We start from the raw sequence: 16,323 nt of genomic DNA, 5'->3' as shown, positions 1-16,323 counted from the left end.
ACCGCACAATGCAGCTGGGTGTGCGCTTGAGAATATGACCCACCTGCAGGTGCCTGGGTTGCGTCTTAAATTGAAGGTGCTGTATTATACTGATTTGCTGAGAAATAAACTGAAGTCACTATTACTTAGAAGACGTCATGGAATATTCACTATGCCTACACCACACTGCTGAATGCATTGTACAACTAGGCAGAGAGTTCTTCCATATCCTTTTCATAATTCAGATTTTGCATCATCAGATTATCACATGAAAGATACCCTCAGATAAATCAAATTCAATAATAATAATAATAATAATAATAATAATAATAATAATGATGATAACGATGATAATAATAACAATAAAAACAAAAGTACAATACTGGCTATGACAAATGTATGCTTGTAGATGAAAGGAGAAATTAGTGAAAACTAACAAATGTTAAGTTTCTAAAATAAACACGTAACTATTCTGATTTGTCTCTGTATATTTATTGACCTACCAAAAGTTTTCTTCGTTTTTTTTTAATTGGTTTATTTACAATGTTTTATCAATTACGATGGTAGAAGGTGATAAAGCTAGTGAAATGAGTCCAGGATCCAGCACTGAAAGTTATCCAGCATTTGCTCTTAATCGGTTGAGGGAAAACCCCAGAATAAACCTCAACCAGGTAACTTGTCCCAACAGGATTTGAACCTGACCCTGCTCATTTCACGGTCAGACATGTTAACAATTACTCCACAGTGGTGGACAGATCCTTTTGTTAATGAATAAATATGAATAAAGGATATTTTCTGTGCATCATTAGTATGTTCTCAACTGCTACTATAATATACCAATAACTTACTGTCAAGACTGTGCGAGATAGGCACATGACACTAGAGAAAAAAATTCGTTAATGGCACAGACTTCGTAAGTAAAAAAATTGATCATCTCAAATGACTTCAAAACGTAGAAGAACCTTGATGACTCAACATAACTAGAGCAAGTTCATTTTGAGCACATCACATGTTACACCCAACAAGAGACAATACACAACACAGCTGTTACAGCTGTCAACATCACGAAAGCTAAATTATTCACTACAAACATTCCCTCGACTTAATTGCCTCTAGTAAAACGAACTACTATGTTAAAATACACATCTGTGGATTTATCGCAAGTTCGTTCTAAATTAAATGTGAAGGAAATAAATTTGATAAATAAGATACTCTACTGAAATAATTTTTTATGGTAGGCAAGCAAACTTGTGTAACTAAAAACATGTTAAGTACTTGCATCGTCAATTATTTTCAATACATGTCTTCTTTACAACATGTAAAAGTTCTCAGTTGTTTATTGCTTATCATGTTTGCCACTGGATCTGAATTTCACACATTCAAATGTGGCCAAAAGGCAATGGACTTTTTAAGTGATAATAAAATCCTTACAATTGATTTCTTCAGAAGGCAAATAAAACTAGAATAGAGTTTCCATGTCATAAACGAATCCTGATCAATACAAAATTACCAACAATTTCTCCTCACCCCATCAACTTTCCTTACTTTGCACAAAATGTCCCAGAATAACGAAATACCATTAAATAAAAGGAGAGGACTCAGTTGCTGACCTGTGTGGAGTTTAGCTATAAGAATAACTGTCCTTAAAACTGAACACAATCCCTAAAAAATGTTTTATTTTTGTCTCCTGAAAACAAAGATAGGTTTTAAATGTAACGAAATCTTATAAATACTGGGTTGAAGCAAAATTTAGTGGCGTTTTTTCGCTGTGACGAAAGTTCTTTTTGAGATGAAAAGAAGAGAAAAATCAACCAGTAAAATATTCTCCCACATTATCTATGACTCTCTGCCAATGCTGGGATAGTCTTTTGATTCCATGTTCTAAGAAATCTCCTGGTTTGGAGTTAAAGAAGTCGTCACGCCAAGTTTCTAAACCATCTTCGACATCAAAGGAGTTCCCTTGAAGACTGTTGGACAGAAAATGGAAAAGGTGGAACTCTGAGGGTCCAAGATCGGTAGAATATGTGGGATGTGAACTCTCCTCCCAACCAAGCTCCTGGATAGCTGCTTCCGTCATGTTAGTGGAATGAGGGCTCGCATTATCGTGTTGCAGCAGCATTTGATGCAGTCTTCCCAGTCGTTTTTCTTCAATTGAGTTGACAATAAATGTTGTTGAGTTGTTGACAATAAATATTAGCAATTATAGTTACATTCCTGGGAAGAAATTTGTAGTACAAGATGCCTTTTTTATCCCACCAGACTCATGACTGGAGACTAGCTTTTGTACGGTGTATTGTGTTGAAATGACAGAACCATTTTCTTGCAGTGATTTCTTAGATGGCATTCTCCCCATAAACGACACAAATGTTTCTTCAAACATTTCATTTTTCCACTTGACACTCCATCTTCTTTAGCCCATAAATAGCACGAACTTCCTTCAAATCTGCGAAGTGCAGGTGTATTTACAAGTACAACACTTCAAATAACAAATGATAAACAATCTCCTAACAACGTAGTCATCACAACACTCCAAATAACAAATGATAAACAATCTCCTAACAATGTAGTCATCACAACACTCCAAATAATAAATGATAAACAATGTCCTAACAACGTACAGTACTCATCACAACACTTCAAATAACAAATGATAAACAAGATGATAAACTCAGAAACCTTATTTTCATTTTCCTTATGGACAATCCTATTTTATGGGATAGAATGGGAATATATCAGTTAGTATGAAGTTGGCTGTCATGCTGTTAAATTGCTTCTCACACTGTGATACTACCCAACCACAATATATCAGTTACTTAGCTTCCAACATAGTATTATATTATACTAAGTGAATAACTAAGCAGAAAAACGTAGCAACAAGATGATAAACAAGGTGCCGGTGCAGGTGTTACGTGCTGTCTCTTCTCACTTTATAGATCTCTTGGATATGGAACAACAAGTTTTGATGGTGAAATCATTGCAATAAGTGAATGTCTCAGGAATCTTCTATGCCACATCAATAAATTTAGGAATGCAGTTATATTGTCAGACTCCAAAGCAGCTATTCTATCAATCGTCTCTAAACACACACCTTCATCTCAAACAGCAGAAATAACTAAAATGCTCTCTCAATTAATATCACTCAATAAAAGAATTGTATTCCAATGGATACCTTCCCATTGTGGAATCCTGGGAAACGAGAATGCGGATGCTTTAGCAAAGAAGGGCAGCACTGCTACTTACAGACCTGTTACTAAATCTACGTATTACTCTGTGAAGAGATTTATTAAATCTACATACTTAGACTTCAACAAACAAAATTTTATAATTCAATCCCAAGGGAAAAAATGGAACTCTCTGCATCAAAATCCACAGTTAATTCCCGATTTACCACGAAAATCGTCTGTAGCTGCATTTAGATTGGCAACAGGCCATGATTGTTTGGCCAAACACCTGCATAGAATTGGAATATATCAGTCCCCTAACTGCCCATTGTGCAACTCAAACCAAGAAATGGATTCGGAACACCTCAAAATCTGTGCTTCAGTGGCTGGTCATGATAATATCTTTGAAAAATATTGGAGTGCAAGAGGTCAAATGACTTTATTGTCAAACGCCTGGCATTAGAAAACAACAACAACAACAAATGATAAACAATCTCCTAACAAGTAGTCATCACAACACTCCAAATAACAAATGATAAACAATCTCCTAACAAGTAGTCATCACAACACTCCAAATAACAAATGATAAACAATCTCCTAACAACGTAGTGTCGTAATGAAGAACAAAAACGCTATGAATTTATGCATCAACCTAATATATTATACACATATAACTCAATTATCTGTTGTAATGAAAGATATTAATGATTAATAATAAAAATGTGTACGATCCAACTCTGAAATGGTGGTGTCTACTCAGAAACCTTATTGTCATTTTCCTTATGGACAATCCTATTTTATGGGATAGAATGGGAATATATCAGTTAGTATGAAGTTGGCTGTCATGCTGTCAAATTGCTTCTCACACTGTGTTACTACCCAACCACAATATATCAGTTACTTAGCTTCCTACTAAGTGAATAACTAAGCAGAAAAACGTAGCAAACAATATTTTATTTCTTACTGCAAAGTTTTAATATAATTACGTTGCATGTACTCTGTTTTATACTGTAGTGAACTCTGTTGTTTGAAAATGAGAGTACATCCTTCAATATAGGTTGCACAACCAATATTAAGCATAAAGTATTTCTTTTTTTGTTCAGTAAAATTATGATTTGGCGCAAGTAACAATTTTTCACTTAGCTATTCAAATGTCTATTATTGCTTTTTTGATACTTACTTTATTTTATTAAGCCTACATGTGAAACAAAATAAATCTTACAACTTGAAACTATATGTTACTTTTAGGGAACTATGTTTTCTATCAAAACTTTACAAAACTCCCACCCCACTCCACTTCCTTCTAGCTGTCTTCTGTTAGAAAAAGAGAACTACCTCCAACACTCACCATCCCTTCCTGTTGGTTTACTTGTTTCGAGCGAGTGCCATGAGTTTGGAGTTTTCTATACCGTAGGCCTACCTGATTTTCGTATGGTAAGTGATTGATACAGTAATTTGGAGTTTTTGTCATGATGCAATCACTGATGCCTGCATGCTATATAGAAATATACGTAAAATAAAAATATGGTAAAATAGGAATATGTTGTACTATATACAGTGTATATATATATATATATATATATATATATATATATATATATACACACATATACACATAACAACATAACCGTATATAAATAACAAATCTTTGCGAATCTTGTAATTACCATTAATATATTAAAATTTGATACTACATATTTTTACATATTTACCCCACATTACATATTATGGCTTGATATTACATAAATCTACATATTTAGGGGTTTTATTCATTTTTACTTTTTAAAAGGAAAAAGAAAACTGCTGCTGGGGAAGTTTACAATTTGAAATATACCTTTTTACCTACCCGAGAAAGGATATTTCGGGACGAAACATAACATTTAAGTTTCCAGGAAGTAAAAGAGGCACTCACCCCTTACTGCCCACTGTAAATATTGTGACAGCGACGTGAGATTCGAACTCACGACCAGCGTCCCGCAAGAGAGAAGATCGCGCGGAGCACTTGGGATGGCGCGCGGCGGAGAGGGGAAAAGGGCCAACGCGGCGAGAGGGTGGAGCGAGAGTGCGCGCGCATCTGGTGCTGGTAGAGAGGAGAGGGCTCGGGATTTTTCTGGAGTGCCATCTCTAGAGACGCGTGGAGCCTTCGAGGCTACGTCGCTGTGGCTATAAATTACGGACGCGAAGGAACGACAGCAGTTTTCCAGTTTCCAGTTTTCAGTTGATTAGTCAGCCAGTCAGTGAGAAAGCCAGAGCAAGCAAGCCAGTCTTGTGTACCGGAGTTCGACTCGAGTGTGCGTGCGCATCTGCGTCAGCATCCGAAGGCCTGAGTTCGAGTGCAGTGGACCGCAGTTGGAGGGACCTGAGTTCGAGTGCAGTGGACCGCAGTTGGAGGGACCCGAGTTCGAGTACAGTGAACTGTCTCTGAAGGTCTGTGGTTCGAGATACTGTGAACTCGAGTGACTGAGATAGAAGAACTGTGAACTGAGAACTGGTAGTTCTGATTTGTAAATAGTGCTTTGCAAATATTAGTTAAGATTAACAGTTCATTGTTGTGCGTAATAGTCCAAGTAAATTGTCATTGTCGTCGGTGGAGTGCTATAACGAATACTGTGTTGAGTGAAGATCCAATTGTTGACGAGAGCGTTTAAGGTGAATTGTAGAAAGGAATTACTGTTGTGACGAATAAATTACATTGTTGTTACTAATAAAATTCACACTGGTGTCAGAATCGGGATATTATCGACAATGGAGAACCTACAGCAAATCCTGCAAGCCATCGCGGAAATGAAAGCTGAAATGAAAAACGACATAAGTGCAGTAAAAGCAGAAATGAAGAACGATATCAGTGAAGTAAAAGATAACATGAACGACATGAACAGGCACATCAGTGAGGTTAAGAACGACATAAGTGATGTGAAAACGGAGATGAAAAGTGACATAAGTGAAGTGAAAACGGAGATGAAAAGTGACATAAGTGAAGTGAAGGGCGACATAAGCGGAGTGAAAGGCGACATAAGCGGAGTGAAAGATGACGTCACTACGCAAATTGAAAGCGTTTCAGCCCACGTAGATGGAATTGTCGCCATCGTGAAAGACGAACTCAAAGCCGACCTTGACAACCTAAACAAGAATTTTACAACTATAAGCGAGGCAGTAACCGAATTGAGACAGGGGGTAGACCATTTCGACGGCAAAATCCGCGATCTCGAGTGCCGTCAAGAGCAGACGAGCGAGTTGCTGGACAAGACGAGTGAGGTGATGGAAAAACATGCTGAAGAAAACAAGCACATCCTCGCGTTGGTGGATCGCCAGGCTAGAGAACATAAACAGATAGTTGCCGAGGAGGTTCGACGTGCCATACAAGAAGCGGCCACAGAGTTGAGGACTCCATATAGTGGCCCTGCGGAATCATCGCCTTCAGCCAGACATCACAACGTCAAGACGCCGAAGTTCGACGGTACGACGTCTTGGGCGATATTCCGTCGCCAGTTCGAGGCCACCGCAGCACATAATGGGTGGACCCCAGCGGAGAAGACTACTCAGCTGCTGACCGCGCTTCAAGGACAGGCGTCGGAGATTCTTCACAGCGTTCCAGAAGATGGGACAGCCGCTGAGATAATGGCGGCTCTAGAGGGACGTTATGGTGACCATCAACTTGCTGCAGCATTTAGGACCCAACTAAAAACGAGGGTCCAACAGTCAGGCGAGTCCCTACAAGAATTCGCGATGGCGGTGGAACAACTGGCCCATAAGGCCCTCAGGGGCCTACCTAATGATTTCATCGCTGGAGAGGCGGCCTACACCTTCGGCAGCGGAGTTCGAGACCCGGAAATAAAACAACAGCTACTCTTAGCAGAGCATCGCACCATCAACGCAGCTCTGGCGGCGGCCCTCAGGATGGAGGCAGCCAAGTTGACTGCGAACGTCTCGGCATCGCACCGGATTAGGAGCGTCACGGCGGCCGACGTCGAGGAGCGTCAACCGAAATCACCAGAGCGACGAAGACGAGGAGTGCCTACCTGCTGGTCCTGCGGCGAGCCTGGACACCTGAGGAGGGACTGTGACCGATCTGGTCACAAACAGGAAAACTAAAAGGGGCCGATGCGATGAGGGGCACGTCGGCGCCGTCATCACCATCCCCTCGGCTGATCTTGAAGACGGTTAACAGAAGATGCGACGATGGGCTGATTGCTGACGGATGGATAAGAGGCCGCCCATGCAGAGTACTGGTAGACACCGGGGCGTCGCTCACTATCGCCAGACCGGAAGTCGTGCGTGGACTACCTGGGAGGACACCGCTGCGCCGGTATGAACTACGTACTGCCTCAGGCGAGAACCTGCCCATCCAAAAAGAGGTTTTCCTGGATCTGACATTGGGAAAGAGGAGACTGGAGATGTGGGTGTTCGTCGCCAACATCACTGAAGACGTCATCCTGGGACTCGACGCCATGTGGATCTTCGATGCAACGGTGGATGTCAGGCGCCATATCCTGCGGTTTGGTCAGGATGAAGTGTTCCTGAGGGACGTCGAAGACCAACCCATTGCAAGCAGACTCACCTTGGAGAATCATGTGACAATCCCGGCAGGCTGCGAGATGGTGGTGACGGCAAGACTGGACGGACAGCCGAAGAGAAACCTGCTCCTCGATTCGCAAACAACTCCGATAGATGGGGTTTATGTGGCCAGATCCCTACTCCCGAATCAGAAGGTGGCACCGGTGAGGGTCCTGAATGTCGCCAATCGGGACAAGGAGGTGCCTAGTGGAACTGTATTAGGTAACATCGAGCCGGTGGTGTCTGTGACGTCGCTGGCAGAAAACGAGGAATGTCACCGACCACGTCCAGATCTAGACCCATCACTGAAAGAGCTGGCTCGAGAATTGCCGGCGAATTTAAGCAAAAGAGAAAGAAGACAAGTCCACGATCTACTGACAGAATTTCAAGACGTGTTCAGTCTGTCTGAAAATGATTACGGGAGAACGGAGAAAGTTCAGCACCGCATCGACACCGGAAATGCTCGCCCAATCAGACAACCTCCTCGACGCGTCCCTCTAGCTAAACAGAGGGAGATTGACAGCCAATTGGAGGGCATGAAAGCAAGAGGGGTCATCGAGGAATCCGACAGCCCTTGGTCATCACCTGTGGTGCTGGTGAAGAAGAAGAATGGGGACCTGCGTTTCTGCGTGGACTACAGAAGACTGAATGACGTCACCAGGAAAGACTGCTTTCCCCTCCCACGAATTGACGACACCTTGGACACCCTGGCCGGAGCAGAGTGGTTCTCGACGTTGGATCTCAAGTCAGGATACTGGCAGGTGGCGCTACATCCTGAGGACAAGGAGAAAACGGCATTCTCTACAGGCCAGGGACTATGGCAGTTCACCGTTATGCCGTTCGGCCTCTGCAACGCCCCGGCTACATTCCAGAGACTAATGGAGTCTGTAATGAGAGGCCTGACATACGACACCTGTTTGCTGTACCTTGATGACGTCATCGTGGTGGGCAAGACTTTCGGCGAACAGCTGTTGAACCTGAGGAAAGTGTTCGAGAGACTGCGACAAGCCAGACTGAAGTTGAACCCGAAGAAATGTCATCTATTCCAGAAGAAGGTCAACTACTTGGGACACGTAGTAGGGACCAACGGAGTGGCCACGGACCCGGAGAAGCTACAAGCCGTCAGAGGATGGCCGAGACCGAGGGACAAACAGGAGTTGCGCCGCTTTCTCGGCCTTTGCACTTATTACAGAAGGTTCGTAGCTGGGTACGCCAACATCGCTAAGCCTCTAACCCAGCTGACCGAGAAGAAACGACAATTCCAGTGGACAGACGAGGCGGAGTCATCCTTCCAGTCGCTGAAAGAGGCGCTCTGCACTGCTCCTGTACTGGGATATCCCATCCCTGGAAGGAAGTTCACGCTCGACACGGACGCTAGCAACGTAGGCATCGGCAGAGTACTCTCTCAGGAACAGGACGGGCAAGAGAGGGTGATTGCCTACTTCAGCCGAACACTATCCAAGGCTGAGAGAAACTACTGTGTGACGCGTAGAGAACTTCTTGCCATTGTGGAAGCCCTGAAGCACTTCCACAAATATTTGTATGGCCAGGAATTCCATCTGAGGACAGACCATTCTGCACTCACCTGGCTATTGGGCTTCAAGAATCTGGAGGGGCAGACCGCCCGTTGGGTTCAACGTCTGCAGGAGTACAACTTCACCTCTGAACACCGACAAGGGAAGAAACATTCCAACGCTGATGCCCTGTCACGACGTCCGTGCCCAGATGGCTGCAAACACTGCCTGAAAGTAGAAGAGCGGGATGGCGCCCACGCAGTCCGAGCAATTGCCGCCCAGCCGAGCCCAGGATGGGATAACGCCGCCATAAGGAGGGAGCAGCTGGAGGACCCAAACATTGGACAGCTACTGCGTGATGTGGAGTCCGGCCAGAGACCAGTATGGGCCGATATCGCCAACCGTAGCACCACTTACAAGAGCTACTGGGCCCAGTGGGAATCCTTCACTGTCAAGGACGGTATCCTGAAGAGGATTTGGGAGTCGGCCGATGGAAGGACCCGCATAGAACAACTTGTCCTGCCCAGGAGCAAGGTGAAGGAAGTGCTGGAGGAGACTCATGCTGGAGTGACTGGAGGCCACCTGGGAGCCAACAGGACGCTGGACAAGTTAAGGCAGAGGTTCTATTGGTCGCAAGAGAGAAGATCGCGCGGAGCACTTGGGATGGCGCGCGGCGGAGAGGGGAAAAGGGCCAACGCGGCGAGAGGGTGGAGCGAGAGTGCGCGCGCATCTGGTGCTGGTAGAGAGGAGAGGGCTCGGGATTTTTCTGGAGTGCCATCTCTAGAGACGCGTGGAGCCTTCGAGGCTACGTCGCTGTGGCTATAAATTACGGACGCGAAGGAACGACAGCAGTTTTCCAGTTTCCAGTTTTCAGTTGATTAGTCAGCCAGTCAGTGAGAAAGCCAGAGCAAGCAAGCCAGTCTTGTGTACCGGAGTTCGACTCGAGTGTGCGTGCGCATCTGCGTCAGCATCCGAAGGCCTGAGTTCGAGTGCAGTGGACCGCAGTTGGAGGGACCTGAGTTCGAGTGCAGTGGACCGCAGTTGGAGGGACCCGAGTTCGAGTACAGTGAACTGTCTCTGAAGGTCTGTGGTTCGAGATACTGTGAACTCGAGTGACTGAGATAGAAGAACTGTGAACTGAGAACTGGTAGTTCTGATTTGTAAATAGTGCTTTGCAAATATTAGTTAAGATTAACAGTTCATTGTTGTGCGTAATAGTCCAAGTAAATTGTCATTGTCGTCGGTGGAGTGCTATAACGAATACTGTGTTGAGTGAAGATCCAATTGTTGACGAGAGCGTTTAAGGTGAATTGTAGAAAGGAATTACTGTTGTGACGAATAAATTACATTGTTGTTACTAATAAAATTCACAATATGAATGAACGAAAGGCAACCTTTCTCATACAACTACTCTGTATTGTAAAAATCAAGGAGGGAATAATCTCATAGGCATAAGCGGACGACATAGTAGTAGGGTCTAAAGACCTTTCAAAGTTAAAAGAAACAATAAACATCATGGTAAAATGGTGCAATAGAAACAAATTTGACATAAATGTGAACAAGACAGAAATTATGATACTCAGAAATGGGGGAAGAGCACCAGAAACAGTATAAATCGTCATGAAGAAAAGAAAATTAAAAATTATACCAGACTACAAATATCTAGGCTTAACAATACAAACCAGCGCAGATATTGATATTAAATATTTTCATTATTTTACATATTTTGGTACATACTCAGCTTATTTTTCTTACATAAATATGTACATATTTCACACCTTGATATTACATAAAAATCCGGTCCATATATATATATATATATATATATATATATATATATATATATATATATATATATATATACTACTGAACTTACACAATTACGCAGGGTCTGGCACCGAAAGTTGTCCAGCATTTGTCCTGAGGTCAGTTTAGCAGTGTCATCTGTCTTTTCATTGCCCTCATTAACATCATGTCCTTTAATCCTCACAGCAACAGGACATTATTCACAGTGACCTCCACAAGAATTGAGTAACACTGTTATACAATTGCTGGGTTAATTTTGTTTTCATTCAGGACTAACAGTGCTGCAATAACTAAAAATACCACTATATAGCTAGATTGATTAAGATACTTTATTCAAGGACTGCATTTGTAGCATGCATTATTTCCAATATATCCTGTTAGCAGACTGTCGTGAATATTTGGTAGTTATGTATGGTATAGTTGTATATCAATGAATATCCCAGCACTTGTCTCATGCCTAATGTTTTATTAATGAAATAAGTGCATGTATCATACCTTCTCAATAGCGTTGCTAAGACGACCAGTAATGCGCTTGCAGACATTAGCAGCGAGGGCGCTAGAAGCTAATGGAAGTTCACTGATCACTGTCTTCAGACCAATGCTCGAGATGTCACGCAGCTGTTCCTTTTCGGACACCATGTTGCCGCAAAGTGCATCAACAATTGTTTCTACTTGGTATTCCTTCACCTTATTCACCAATGGACCAAGGCTACAAGCAAATAAATGAATGTTAAGAACCAGTTAGGACAGCTGCAAAATAAAAAAAGCTGAAGTTAAGTTTCAGCAAGCAACAGGAAGTTACTCACAAATTCTGGGATTAAGTTAACACTAAAAATATTAAACACACCTGACAAGCTCAGAGTACAAAGATGGGTGAACCAACTATCTTTATAAGATGAGCAGAAGCAGAAACGAAAAAAAAAAATGAATATCAGAGAAAATGAAACTATGAAGTGGAAGATAAGAAAGGGAAGGATTTGGAAAAGAAAAAATGTTGAGAAAAAGAAGCACGAGGTAAAGAAGGGAACAAGAGAAAGATAAATATATTAACAAGGAGATGCAGAATAGTACAGAAGAGGAGTAAGAGAGAGAATGGGCAAAAAGAGAAAGATAAAATGCTGATAATAATGACGAAAGTGACAAAAAGCAGCAGGAAAGGAGGTATGTGAGAGAAAAGAGAAGAAGGAAAAGAAGATGATATGGTGATGATGATAACGACGAAGACGAAAAGAAAAAAAAAAAGGAACATGAGAAGCAAATGTTGAAGATGATAACAAAATGTAGAATGCGAAGAAAGGAAAAGGGCAACTACGAAAATAAAGGTGGAAAAAAAAAAGAGAAAAGTATAAATATAATAAACTTGTTCAAAACAGAATCCCAAGAGATCGAATTAATTTTCTAAATTAGACAAGTTTCTGTATTATACAAAATTGACAAGTCTTAAGAAATTTTATTAAAATGTGTTGTTAATGTAATGTGAAGTATTTCGATTACATCAATTTTTCCCTAACCAGTCAATATAGTTTATATAGCTTCTTGTCAGAAACACATTTATTCAGCTATGGTCATTCCAGAAGATGAACACAGTTTAGTATTTTGTTAGTGGGACAGAATTTGCATAAACTGTCCTCTACAAATCCGAATCTTCCCAGATATTTTCCTAAGCACTCATATGTTGTAGTTAGTTTAGAGTGAGCCACTGTTTTCTTTCTTGAATTCTGTTGTATCGCTTTAACTGTATTCCTTATGTTAAAGTAACTTTTATTTTATATTTCTTTGTTGAGGATATCACAATATTTCTGTTCTATATTGGCTTTAATGGTATTTAGTTTTAGTTGCTGTATTTGTTTGGTTTGAATGTCGTGTGTCAGAGGAAGAACAAATTGTTTGTATGTAACTGAAGTCTGATTAGTATAATAGGCGGCAGCGGCACCACCACTACCACCACGTATTCTGACTTGGACTTTAGCTGTAAATATTTCGAATTTCATTTTAGTCATTTATTCTTTCGGATTTTCAATTATAACTTAAACTATTCATACAGATACTTATCATTTAGTGTTTTGTGGTTTGATCTCATTCAGACGAATTGCTTAAGACCCATATCACCTCATCAATCTACCACATTGGAGACAATATTGATTTCAAGAAACATAAGTCAGCACAAAAGGGCCAAAAGGTTTGTTTCTGCTGCAGTTTCCAACAGCCGTTATGAGCATTCATACATCAAATTTGGTATTTTTCATTCATATCTATATCTGTGTCTTTTATTTAGGTAGTATCTATTTCTTTTTTTTTTTAATTACACCTGTATCTTGCATTTGTTTTTGTTTTATCTCTTTTTTCATGTTATATGCAATTCTGTGTGTTTTTTCAAACAAATCTGTACTGTCTATTGTAATTGGGTCTTTGCCCGGTTATAGACATAAATAAATAAACTTTAAAAACAGAAAAGTCGATGTACAAATGCTCATGACAGTTGCAAACTGTCAGAAATTGTACGTGACTTAGATGACATTTTTTTTACTCACCCAACTTTTCCTAGAGGGTACTGATTTTAACCCAGCAGAGCTCGCACATATTTTCCTAGCATAAATGCTCGCTCCGGGTCTGTCAGATCCAATCTAGATACTTTAAAAAAAATTAGAGTTTAACTATGTTTTTACATAGTAACATAGAACATGTAAACTATTTGCTCTGGGTCTCAGAGACCCAGTGCGAGTTCTGCCAGGTTAAAGACATATCCACGTCAAAAATTATGAAGAAAATAGGTAGATTTGATTTGGATTGAACCGCCATTGTATGTCTTCGATTTCAAATAAAGACTCATTAGTACAGTAAGAAAAATTATCATATTTAATGTGCATCATTTCTCAGTTAATTGAATCGTACATAATTTATATAAACAAAATCCACTCCTGTATTGTAGAAGTTGCTGTACATGAAAGAACATACATACAAAACCACTTTCTTTAGTTTCAGAAATACTGAAAACTAGTATTTTTGTGGAAATCTCGAAATATAATTTTTCTAACATCATAATAGGTATCTTCTCTTCATGCTTCGTATGATATAAGAATAGAATGTCGAAACGACAGAAGAGACTACAGTAAATTATATTTTAAAAAAATCATTATTTTAAACTCGAAACAATCAAGAATCCTAGGACATTACGAAAACTGTTAAGAAGGCCACAATATGTTCTGAAAAGAGAGGCGTTATAATAAAACAGCATATTCTAGGGAACCTAAAGTCAGCAGTCAGCCAAGAGGATTTAGTGTAAAAAAAAAAAGTAAAAAAAAAACTGCAGATGCATAAGCAGTCTCATATTTTAACCATGATAATGAAATTAAATATTAGAGCTCATTATTATGATATAACATCTGCAAAAGATTTTAATACTACCACAGAGATAATTAAAATTACTATGTCCAATACCAGGACACGAAAACAAAGGCCAGAGGAATATGGAATAGGAAGAGGAGTACAAGAGGAGTAGGTATCACTTATCCTGTTCGATATTTACTTTGAGGATTTAGTGACTAACTGGTTTCAGAATATGGGAGGGGTGATAGTAGAAGGAAGACAAAGTGCATAAGATTTACTGATGATATGGTGTTATTAGCTGAAGAGGAGACAATATTAAGGGATATAATACTGGAGCTAAATGACAGCTGTAAGCAGTATGGGGTGAAGGTAAATGCATACAAGACAAAGTCCATAGTTATCAGAAGAAAAATAAAGAAGGTAAACGTACGAATTCGAAATGAGGCAGTAGAGCAAGTGGATAGCTTCAAATACTTGGGGTGTACAATAAGCAGTAACATGAGCTGCTATCAGGAAGTCAAAAAGAGTCTAGCAATGGCAAAAGGAGCTTTTAATAGAAAAAAAGAGATCCTCCATGGAGAAAAAATAACTGAGGAACAGACAAATGAAGTGCTTAAGTGCTTCGGATAGAGTATGGCATTGTATGGGGGCAGAAACATGGACATTACAATGAAGTGAAGAGAAACGACCAGAAGCATTCGAAATGTGGATATGGAGAAGAATGGAATGTGTTAAATGGACAGACAGAATAAGAAATGAAGTTGTGCTAATAAGAGTGGGTGAAGAAAGAATAAAGCTGAAACTGGTCGGGAAGAGAAAAAGAAATTGACTACGTCACTGGCTAAGAAGAAACTTGACTACTGAAAGATGCACTGAAAGAACTGGTGAATGAAAGAAAAGTTCGGGACAGAAGAAGATATCAGATGATAGACAACATTAAGATATATGGGTCATAATTATGCAGAGACTAAGAAAAAAGTAGAAAATAGTTCCTCGTTAAATCCTCCAAGTAGATGATAAAGGGTATCCTTATACTCCTCTTCCTAGTCCACTTCCCTTCGACATTTCTTCTCCTATCCTGACTTTGATTCGTTGTTTCATATGAAGGTTACAGAATAGCCTCCTCTCTTTCCAATCCACACCTATTTTCTTTAGGATTCCCTTAAGTTTATTAAGTAACCTAGGCTACAGAATTTAATACAATCTCTAACAAATAACAAATACCATTGCGCCTTATTTTATAGCCTATCTGATGCAATAAAGTAATAAACCATTACTAACAACTAAGTTAGGTATCAATAAGTCTAAAATGCAGAAGTAGCAGTAACAATATAGGCTATCTAAACATTATAAGAGCTAGACTATTTGAAAAATGGTATCTTCACAGAATATTTGATATTTGAATTCTCATTATCAATTAAACAGTTGAAGCCTTACTTACTTACAAAAGGCTTTTGAAGTTCATTGCCACCCTCACATAAGTCTGCCATCGGTCCCTATCCTGTGCAAGATTTGAAGCCTACCAATAAATTTCTTGAACTGTTATTTTACAATCTATCACAAGCAATAAATTAACATTATCGGTTTTCCTAACCTCGACTAGATTCTTGATTTGTCCTGTACAAAGCTGCAATTTTTTAATATTAATACGCTTAGGATTTATGTGTAATACACACAGAATTTGAAGCACCTTTTTGTAGAAGAAGCACCAAATCCACAAAATCACTGCTACTGTTCTTGTATTTCTAAATTACCCCTTCCATTAAGTTCGTTAACTTTATCTTTCACTTCTATGATAAAATAAGTTGATTGGTTTCCAATGTACTGTTTTGGCATTTAAACCATTGACAGTCTAACTCTTCAATATTTGGCGGCAATGCAATGATAAAATATTTTCCTGAATAGAGTTTGGTTTCATCTTGAAAACCTATTACTAGTAAAAAGAAATTCTTCTTCTGTACTTCGAACTGCTTCAAAACAAA

The 16,323-nt window shown here is 40.0% G+C and overlaps 1 protein-coding gene across 1 annotated transcript in view; it reads right to left on the bottom strand.

The window, feature by feature from the left end:
• Nucleotides 1-16,323, bottom strand: part of Cand1 (Cullin-associated and neddylation-dissociated 1) — a 67,266-nt gene that overhangs the window by 47,855 nt on the left and 3,088 nt on the right. The window contains exon 3 of the mRNA XM_069817756.1: nt 11,510-11,723. Coding sequence (XP_069673857.1) covers nt 11,510-11,723 — 214 coding nt within the window. The remainder of the gene's footprint in view (nt 1-11,509; nt 11,724-16,323) is intronic.

Source organism: Periplaneta americana, chromosome 2 (genome assembly GCF_040183065.1).
Source record: "Periplaneta americana isolate PAMFEO1 chromosome 2, P.americana_PAMFEO1_priV1, whole genome shotgun sequence".
Taxonomy (NCBI): domain Eukaryota; kingdom Metazoa; phylum Arthropoda; class Insecta; order Blattodea; family Blattidae; genus Periplaneta; species Periplaneta americana.
The sequence above is the reverse complement of the archived record's forward strand: the minus strand, read 5'-3'. Positions and strand labels throughout refer to the sequence as shown.